This window comes from Carassius carassius, chromosome 33, assembly GCF_963082965.1.
Source record: "Carassius carassius chromosome 33, fCarCar2.1, whole genome shotgun sequence".
Lineage (NCBI taxonomy): Eukaryota > Metazoa > Chordata > Actinopteri > Cypriniformes > Cyprinidae > Carassius > Carassius carassius.
This window is the reverse complement of record NC_081787.1, coordinates 28,887,415-28,898,290: the sequence shown is the minus strand read 5'-3', so window position 1 is coordinate 28,898,290 and position 10,876 is coordinate 28,887,415. Positions and strand designations below refer to the sequence as shown.

The window sequence follows — 10,876 nt, the reverse complement described above, 5'->3', positions numbered from 1 at the left end:
CGGATCCAGTATGTATCCAGCCCAGATGCTGGATCAGCACCTAGAAAGGACCTCTACATCCCTGAAAGACAGCGGAGACCAGGACAACTAGAGCCCCAGATACAGATCCCCTGTAAAGACCTTGTCTCAGAGGACCACCAGGACAAGACCACAGGAAACAGATGATTCTTCTGCACAATCTGACTTTGCTGCAGCCTGGAATTGAACTGCTGGTTTCGTCTGGTCAGAGGAGAACTGGCCCCCCAAATGAGCCTGGTGTCTCCCAAAGTTTTTTCTCCATTCTGTCACCGATGGAGTTTTGGTTCCTTGCCGCTTGTCGCTTCTGGCTTGCTTACTTGGGCACACTTCATTTACAGCGATATCGTTGACTTGATTGCAAATGATTGCACAGATACTATTTAAACTGAGCTGAATGATGACATCACTGAATTCAATTATGAACTGCCTTTAACTGTCATCTTGCATTATTGACACACTGTTTTCCTAATGAATGTTGTTCAGTTGTTTTGACACAATCTTTTTTGTTTAAAGCGCTATATAAATAAAGGAGACTTGACTTGACTTGACTCCTGTTCACGAGTTTAGCCCACGGAGGGCCCCTTTTCCCATGTTTAGCCCATGGAGGGCTCCTGTTCGTTAGTTTAGACCACGGAGGGCTCCGGTTCCCGAGTTTAGCCCAAGAAGGGCTCCCGTTCCTGAATTTAGCCCGGAGAGGGTCACAGTCCCTGTGTCTGGCCCACGGAGGGCCTCGGAGGGGTGAGGTGTAGAATGGCTCCAGCCAAAGAGGATTGGGCAGGGCTGGGGCTGCGGCCTCGGAGGCTGCTCCACCATGGCTCCCGAGCCGCCTGCCCTGCCATGGCCTACTTGTCTGCCTGCTCCACTATGGCCTCCTGAACTGTTTACTCGGTCATGGCCTCCTGAGTTCCCTGCTTGCCATGGTGCCCCGAACTGCCTGATCCGAGATGGGTCCCGTAATGAGTACCGCCCTGGAGGCCTGCCATCCCGTGTAGGCCTGTCCTGAGGGGCCTTCTATGCGCATTCCCGACCTCGCCATTGGATGTTGTCTGGCATGTTGATGTGCCTTCGGGGAGGGGGGAATAAAGTCCCCACGTGCTTCATGTCCTGGTTTTCCCCTTGGTCCTTCCTGATTCTGTCCCCATTTAGTTCTATATTGTAGACCAAAAAATGTATTATTTTAATATTATTTATATTTATTTGAGAAGTTTTAGTGTATGATGTAGTTTTAGTGCATGAGTTAAAGTCTGCATGAACATGTAGGATCATATGACAGACACAGGGAGAGGAGCTAATTTTGACCATACCAGAATGTGTGCATGAAGGAACGTGTGTACATGTAATGTGTTCCACTGATGCATAGGGTGGCTTCTTCTTTCCACCAATGTATGTATGTATAAATATACCAACTGATGTAAGCATGAAGTATACATTCTATTTTGAACAAACCAACATGTTTCTGTACCTTGTAAGGAATTTGGTCAGTGGTATATAAGCTATGGTCACTGTTAAAGCCTCAGAGAAACTGAGAAACGGAGAAAGAACATACAGCTGGCAAAGACAACAAGTTTCTCTCCTATGCCTGATACATATGTCAATAAAGATTTTTGACAAGGCAACTGGTATTCGGCCCTGTGATTGAATTGTAAGGGGACAAAGACTGATTTTAGATCAACAATATGTTCCAGCTGAGTCCCATTCATCCCCTCGTCTGTTCCTTGATTAGTCCCATGATTTAAGCCTAGTGTGTTTCCATGTCTAGCGTGCTGTCTTAAACATCAATCACCATTCTTACGTGTGTTCCTAGTTCCTATTTGGTAAATAAAGTTCATGGTGAAATCTCCTACGTCTCCTTCACTCCTCGCTTCGACACAGTAGTCAAGTCCATGACAATTATATAGTATTTTAGTATATATTTTTATCTTACTGTATATTTGTGTACATGTGAGCGTGTATATTTAATGTTATCTGCAGTGTTAGATAAAGTTACTTTTCAAAACTAATACATTACAATACTGCATTACTCCATAAAAAAGTAACTGTATTTGCATTATTTAATTATATTTTTATGGAAAGTAATGCATTAAATTACTTTTGTGTTGTACTTTTGTATTTTTCTCACCTGGGCTGGGCTTGCTTGTTTGGTTTTCATATATATATATATATATATATATATATATATATATATATATATATATATATATATATTTATTTTGTGTAAATTCAGTCATTATTTTATCTTGTGGACTACAGTATGTATCTATGATCCCTACTATTTTGCTATAATGGTTAACATCTTGCACATTCTGCAAGGTGAATGTAAACTTTGATAGAACTGCATTTTCCTGTTCATTATTGTGAAGCTGCTATGGAACATTCTGTATTGTATGAAATGCTGTGTACATCGATGTGACAACTGGAATGAATGACCTTCATATTCATTGCTCTCCATTTCTCATCGCTGATGACGAACATTTGGTTGCTGGCAATGTTTCATCACAAGCACATGGCGCCTAGCAGACTGATGCTGTATCGAGGGACGGTAGCCCGCATCATGGGGGAGACACCAGCAGCTTGCAGGGGTGATAGGTGTTACAAGAAAGATTAAACCTGCCTCTGAAGTTTCAGCCACACAAAGACAACTTCATTACCAGATGCTGGCAGTCGCACTGGGCTTTGAAGTGAAGGGGACCATTAGAGATTCAAAAAAAAAAAACATACATCAGGAGCTCAGGAATTCTGATGCACGTCAAACGGTAACAGGCAAAACTAAAAATAGCACCTGGATTGATGTTATAGACTGCCTTTGTTTATTTAGGAAGAGCAGATATGATTTTTGAATTGAAATTTTGTCAATTAATGACTTTGGACTTGACAGAGAGAGATAAATACTTAAATACTAAACAGATTTTATGATATCTTCTAAAGATACAGTGATAGTTGTGCTGTTACCACATTTCTGTCTGTATACTGCCAGTGAACTCTTTCATAAATTACAATCAGTTTACAGATTTCTTCCTCTCCAAAAGTTCCTTGTGGTGTTAGTCTAAGTTATAGGTTTAGCTGGGTAACAGCTCAGGGATCCCACTTCCCTGTAATATTGAAATATTTGTCCCTAGAGGATCTGCTACCAAAACTTAAGATGCATGCATGCGCTCTTGCATCTGTCTGCTGTGGATCCATTGCAAATGATGCAAATATTGTTAGCTGGTCTCTGAAGGCAATATATGTGATGATAAGCAGCTATGAGAAACGTTCTGTACTGTAGTAGTGTGTAGGGAATTAAACATCATTATTAGTGGTTAGGATGGATAGGTTAGATACAGAGCTGGGTAGATTCCTAACAAATTGTAGTCTGTTATTGATTACATATTACATGATGAAAACTGTGGTTAGTAACAAACGTGGTTAATCATTTTAGGTATTGTATTCTGACTACTTTTTAGATTACTTTTAGTTTTTTTTTCTATCAATCTTGTTTTAATCTTACCATTTAATTTACAAAATTGATACAAATTGTAGTGTAATGACAGATTTCATGAGGATTTATGCAAATTAGAATTCTTTCTTTTTTTAATACCTTTTTTTGCACTTTATCAACACACAGAAATACCCTGATGTAATAAGTGATGAGTGCAGTCATACAGTCGGAGATCCCCCCCACCCCCCTTTAGAAAATCCTGAAAATCATGCATTTGAGACATGTTAGCAGATGCAAATGCCAATTTCTCAGCTGGTCACATGAAACAGAATCACCCTAGAGAGGAAACATTAGCAGCTATAAACAGGGCCAAGGCTCAGTCAGAGTAATACTTAAATTCTGCTCTTGACTCTATCTGTTGGAGAAGAAATGCACCTTTAATGCTGTTGACACAAGGTGTGCCCCTGCAGCACTTGGATTAATTACACAATGAGGGCCCAAAGTTGTGCTCTCATTTTTCAGAAATCCCTGCATTAATTATGGCCTATACATTTTCTTAGGTATTGATCACTGGAGCTACTTTGTCGACTTGCTAATGAAAGCATGGAGTGGGTGTTCTGAGCACCTCACACCACCAATTCATTCCCAACAGCAGCCCAGCATTACCAAATGTACTGCCTCTGTATGTGCTGCAGTTAGATGCGACACATTGAGACAGAACGTCTTTATAGCAGCATGAAATCTATGAAAAGACTCTCAGCTAAGAATCTGAGGGCCGAGCTCAAATGCAACTGAGAGCGGTTTGGACACCTAATTGTATAAAAAAAATTTATCCAATGGATAAATCATTCAGCACTTATTGAATGCTGCAATAAAGCAAATGTCAGCGGTATGTGTTAATTTAGCATATGGAATATGGTGAACACATGCTTCTCATGGCTCAGATGTTTGCATTGTGTGATGGAGCTAATCTTCGCAGATATTTGCACATATATCTGCTAGGCCTTGTGATGTCTTTGGTGTAATGCAGGGAATAACTCTGTGAGCTCCAAATTCCTCAAAAGAGAGCAGTGCAAAAACCCATGATAATCTAGTAACACAGAGCTTTAAAAAGCAAAAAGCAGGGATACAGTATAGCTGTCACCTACTGTACATTGGTTTTGCAACCCCGACCAGGGTTCATCAAAACTCTCCACAATCAATTAATGGATTTCATGTTTGACTGAAAGAAATATGCTTTGTACTTCATTAGAACAGTACGAAACTTTGGTAAACGTTTTACCACTTACAGTGCACACAAACACACAGTTTATTTACAATTTATGATTCGAAAAAGGTTAAATAGTCCTGAAAAAAAATTAGTATTAGTAGCTTATCAGTGGTGACTGTCAGTTTATATGTATATGGCAGAAAGGTACAGAAAAATCTAAAAGATGTAATGAAACAGACGATGATGCACCACACCGTGTTCCCCCACTGATGGAAACAGAGAAGCACCAAATTGCAATCTCCTCCTCATTGAAAAGTGATAACGGTACCCTTTCAACAGACACTTCTAATTCTTTGGCCTGTGAAGGTGAGTTTGTAACAGATACAGTACACTCAGGTTCTGAGCCTCTGTTCGTGAGGCAGAGACATCAACAGACCACAGCAGAGTCTCCAGCTTTTGAGGCAGCAACAGATACAACCATGTTCTGAACCTCTAGCCTGTGAGGAAGGAGGTTAGAGTCTTAGTCCGGTAAGATGCAAGCACGTCTTGAGTCTCCATCCTAGAGAGACAAAGCGGATTGACCAAGGTCTGAGTCTCTTTCCCAGAGAGGCAGAAGACATACAGACATTACAACAAGGTTAAGCTCCCGGTGAGCAAAACTTCACTTCAAGCAGGGGCATTGCCTCACTAAAATATTGGATGAGAAAAAACAAACAAACAAATAAAACAATATCAATATAACAAAATATAGCATTAAAAAGTGTATACAAATGGCATGAAAACATGATCTGTGGGTGCATGGGAGTAGAATAAGAGATTTTCAAGGGCCAGTGTGAATAAATCTAGATTTAAATTCAAAGAGGCAAGATGGTATTAGCATGACTTGACATTTTATTCATATCCAAATCAAGGCAATGGGAACATTATGTAGCACTAAACACTTTCATGTGTATGTTTCATTCACACTCGAAGCTGGGGGATGCTCTCATGATGAAAGTTCAACACAGACTCATAGAAGTGAATAACTTCTGACTTGCCAAGAAATCCCTAATACGGACAAAGGCATTCAGCTATTGCTGTAGCTAAGCTGAATAAAACGCAGAAACGTTTTGACTGATGATACGTGAAGACAACACACAATTGCGACAATATATGGTTTTGCGTGTGTGAGTTTATAATAGTTTTTTTCTAATTAATATCCAGGTAATTTTTTTTTCCAATTAATATCCAGGTAATAAAGTATATGAAGAATGCGGAATGTGCTGAATGATTGATAGATAATTTTATTACAGTAGCCTTTAGAAATATATAAAATATATTTCCTGCTTTATTACGTGATAAAAATGGCAAAAAACTGGAAAATATAGGAAAATAATTATTTATAAAGTTACAAATATTTCTTATATATGGTTATTGTCCAGCAGCAATTAAAATATGCTATAATAATAACAATAATAGAACCTGTCAATTAGCCAAGAAAAAAATAAAAATTCACTGCAGTTTAGTGATATCATCGAATCATTCGATGTAACCCGATCTTCTTGAACCATTTCACCAAATCGAACTGAATCGTTTGAAATGGTTGAACTTTTTTAATGTGGCTGACACTCCCTCTGAGTTCAAACAAACCAATATCCCAGAGTAATGCATGCACTCAAAAAGTACACTGACTGAGTCAAGAGTCAAGAACCGGTTGCATCAGTTTTCGGATCACCAGTAGTTCTTTCGGACAGTTCGATTCAATAAACCGGTTGAAGAAAACAGTTCACCGGTTCTTTTGCGCTCGACGTAATGGCGTCATTGGCAATGATTGCCCTTGATTCAAGCCTTCAGTTTACCCGCACTCAAAACATTAGCACAGAATCAGTTCAGAATCAATCACCAAAAGAATCAGTTCGGTTCAGATGCTCTGTGTGTCAGTCTGCTTCACCCTGAATCACACATGAGCAGTATCATCAGCTCCTCGGTTCTCGAATCGGACGCGTCTGACAGAAACGGTTCTTGACTCGAGAACAATTTAATCTTTTGTTTGTTATCTGGCTCGACTCGGTGTTCATCTTCAGGTCTCTCTTCACAGCAGTTCAGTCAGTGTACTGTTTGAGTTAGGGTTGCCACCTATGTCTGATAAAAAATCTGGACATATCAATGACCTAACCGACCACTTTGCTCACAAGTGAAAATGTCCATTAGACATTAACGTTAGACCCACAAGACAAAATTGGCCTTTGTGCAGTAAGATTGTGCATACTCGTGAATATTTTAAACGTCTCAAGTATTCTCACTTATCTTCCTTAACTTATAGTTTGCCTGATTGCTTAGATACTGGTGCATGTGCTTGCTTTTGATTCCTCTTTGCTAAAGAAATAAGTAGAGGGATGACATGATTAGATTTGCATTTACTATACCTAAGCCACATTTATAGCCACTTTTATTTTATTTATCAGACATTGGAATAACAAAATCATACATAAACAGGCCTTAGCTTACCTAGTCTTCTATCTATGTATTCATCTTGTATTCAGTGCATGACAATTTGAAATTGAAACTGATCTGAAGCTCAGACTTCACCATTGCAACTGACAGTCTGTTTCTTTTATCGGACCAAACATCCTCTATATAACTGAACAATCTATGCATAGGCATTACTGACTGGTATGGAAAAAACAAAAGCAACTAACGTACTTTCAACAGCTCGGTGGATTCAGTTGCTCTGCTAAACTTTTAACTGAGCATACAGACAAGTAGCATATAGTGGATCGCCTGGTGTTTGCTTTAGCCATGTGGAGTAATTGTCATTTTTCATCCAGTCATTATTAAAGTAGGTTGAACATTTCATTTGATTTTTTACTGGCCTGTCAGTTGTTGTTGACACACTGTCATCTTCGTTCCTGCATCTCGCTGACCATGTTGAAACTAACAAACAATGTTGACGACGTACAATCTTCTTCACTGCTTCAATTTGCCACCTGTAGTAACTGGCTAGCTGCCAAGACAGACGTGCTAGAAGACGTAGTTTACGTCATTTCACATGACATGCCCGTCCCAGAGCCAATGATAGTGCATTCTACACACAAGAGACACCCTATGAGAGACACCGACCACTCTGTGCACAATGCATAGGCTATTTCAAGTGAGAAAATAGTAAATTGAACATACATATTCACGTTGCCTTTTGAAAACCGGCACACTGAATGAGAGTGGATAAATTAAAAAGAAAGACTATCCCGGTAAAACCAGAACAGGTGGTAACCCTAGTTTGAGTACATAAATTACTCCGGGATATTGGTTTGTTTTAACTCAGAGGGAGTGTCAGCCACGTGAAAAAAAGTTAACATCTTAAGTCATTTGTAGATTAATGCGTATTGGAGACGTGAACCATTTCAAACGATTCAGTTCGATTTGGTGAACTGGTTCAAGAAGAACCAGTTCAAGCTAACCCTTATTTGATATAATGAATTAGCCTAATCTTGTACTATTTTGACAGATACAAAGAAAAAAATATGTTCCAAAAATATATATATTTAATTCACCAACAACAGCCACAATAGCTACTTTTTCAAGTGCAATCTATGGACAGTTAATACTTCCGAAAAACTAACACTAATGTACCTTGCTGTTAGTGTTTAACACTGAATAAAACAAAATAACATCTTTTTTAAAGCATATTTACTTAGAATTAAATACATTTATAAAACAGCTACATTACAAAAACCAATATTGAAAAACGTGAAATTCACAACATCACTGCTAGGTCAAACATTTGATCAAAAAAAAAAAACACACACTAGAAGTGTATATGACTGTCTCAATTAAAAACATCAAACAATAGCTACATTGCAAACATGCATTTTGGAAAAGACTAAATTCACATAGCAATGAAATTTCTATCCATCTCAAACATATTAAGTGCATAGTAACGATGAGGAAAAGATAAACAATAACAACATTACAGAAATGAATATTAACGAACATGAAACTCACAACAATAACATTGCTGACATATATATTAAAGACCATTTCTGGGTCAAATATTTAACCTCAAAACACTTTGGCTACGTCCACACGAAGCCAGAGCTTTCCATATCCTACCCCCCCCCCTCCTCATCTCATCTCATCTCAAGAAATATCTGTGTCCACACAAAACCACAAAACCGACACAAAACGTCTCGGTTACGTCTGTAACCTCGGTTCCCCGAGAAGGGAACGAGACGATGCGTCGATAACGCTTTGGGAACGCATTCTGCGTGAGTGCGTCTGAAGCATCCATGTCAACTAGTCCAATGGCGAGAGTGAGCGTCAGGAGTGACGTCACGACCAGGAATTGATAAAAACCCCAACCGGAGCAACCGGTGTTAGCTTCGACAGTGCCGAAGCAAGTCGATCACAGGAACGAAGGAAGTATGGCAGGGAGACGCATCGTCTTGTTTCCTTCTCGGGGAACTGAGGTTACAGACGTAACCGAGACGTTCCCCATCGAGGGAGAGACGATGCGTCGCTAACGCTTTGGGAATGAGAATACCCAAACCGCCATATAACAAGTGCTTGAGTGTCAGCCAGAAAAAAACCAACGGCTCAAGAATTAAAAACCTGAGACCCGGGAGTAGCGTCCAGGTCTAGGCTATAAAACCTGACGAATGTGAGTGGAGAGGACCAGCCTGCCGCATCGCAAACATCCTGAAGAGAGGCCCCAGATAATAAGGCTCTAGAGGCCGCCATACTCCTAGTAGAATGAGCTCTGACCCCCAAAGGGCACGGTAGGTCAGAAGACTCATAGGCAAGAAGGATAGCCCCAACTATCCACTTACTAAGTGTCTGTTTAGTGGCAGGAAGACCTATCTTAGGTGACACGAAACAAACAAACAGCTGATCGGATTTCCGAAAAGAAGTCCGATGAACATAAGTGTCCAATGCTCGCACCGGGCACAAGAGGTTAGACTTTTCCTGGTCCGATGATGCAAACGGGGGAGGACAGAAAGCCTGCAGAAAAATAGGTCTCGGAACAACGGTCGGTACCTTAGGGACGTATCCCTGCTTAGGGTAGAGAAATGCTTTGACCATCCCAGGTGCAAATTCAAGGCAGGTGGGAGAAACCGAGAGAGCCTGAAGGTCTCCGACTCTTTTTAGGGACGAAATAGCAAGGAGAAAGGTAGTCTTCAAGGAAAGAAACTTCTCAGAGACAGAATCTAGGGGTTCAAAAGGAGCCCTAGAAAGGCCTTCTAAAACTATAGCCAGGTCCCAGGCCGGCACTCTAGTACGAGTTGCAGGTCTCAGCCTCAAGGTGCCACGAAGGAAACGAGAGATAAGAGGGTCACGACCCAGAGATGCACCACCCACTGGGGCGTGGAAAGCCGAAATGGCCACCACGTAAACTTTAAAGGTGGATGGACAAAGACCAGAAGTGAAGCGGTCCTGTAAAAACTCAAGAACTGAGCCAACAGAGCAGTGGACGGGGTCACACTGATGTTGGTAACACCAAGAAGAAAAAACATTCCATTTGAGTCTATAAAGTTTCCTCGTAGCTGGAGCTCTGGAGCTAAGAATGGTCTCCACAACCTCAGTTGAGAGACCACTCTCTATGAGTTGTGCCGCCTCAGAGGCCACACCCAAAGCTTCCAAATCTCTGGCCGGGGGTGAAATATAGTGCCCCCGGCCTGAGATAGAAGGTCTTTCCTGATCGGGATCTCCAAGGGAGGACCGTCGAGGAGATGAATCAGGTCCGCTAACCAGATTCCACTCGGCCAGTGTAGAGCTACAAGAAGTAGACTTACTCCGTCCTGGCGGACTCTCTCCAGAACTCCTGGGAGCAGAGCAACAGGGGGAAAGGCGTACAGACGTAGCCTCGGCCACGTCTGTACCATAGCGTCCAACCCCAGGGGGGCTGGATGAGTAAGGGAGAACCATAGTGGACAGTGCGTCGTGTACTGAGACGCAAACAGATCCACTTCTGCTTGGCCATAAGATTCCCATATGAGCTCCACCACCTCGGGATGAAGCCCCCATTCCCCTGACCTCAGCACCTGCCTCGACAGGGTGTCTGCTCCAATATTCTGAGTCCCTGTTATATACATTGCCCTCAGAGAGCGTAATTTCCCCAGGGACCACAGGAGGATCTGGTGTGCTAATTTGCAGAGTGGGCGCGAGCGCAGACCCCCCTGACGGTTGATGTAAGAGACCACCGATGTATTGTCTGTGCGAACCAGCACATGATGGTCCCTCAGGTCTGGCAGGAA

The 10,876-nt window shown here is 41.4% G+C and overlaps 1 protein-coding gene across 1 annotated transcript; it reads right to left on the bottom strand.

Moving 5' to 3' along the window:
• Positions 1 to 9,260: 9,260 nt before the first annotated feature.
• Positions 9,261 to 10,211, bottom strand: LOC132114379 (uncharacterized; the record flags this gene model as incomplete). The annotated part of the gene is made up of 1 exon (XM_059522480.1): positions 9,261 to 10,211. A coding segment is annotated over one exon (951 nt), but the record flags the coding sequence as incomplete, so codon positions are not given.
• Between the last annotated feature and the right edge of the window lie 665 nt (positions 10,212 to 10,876).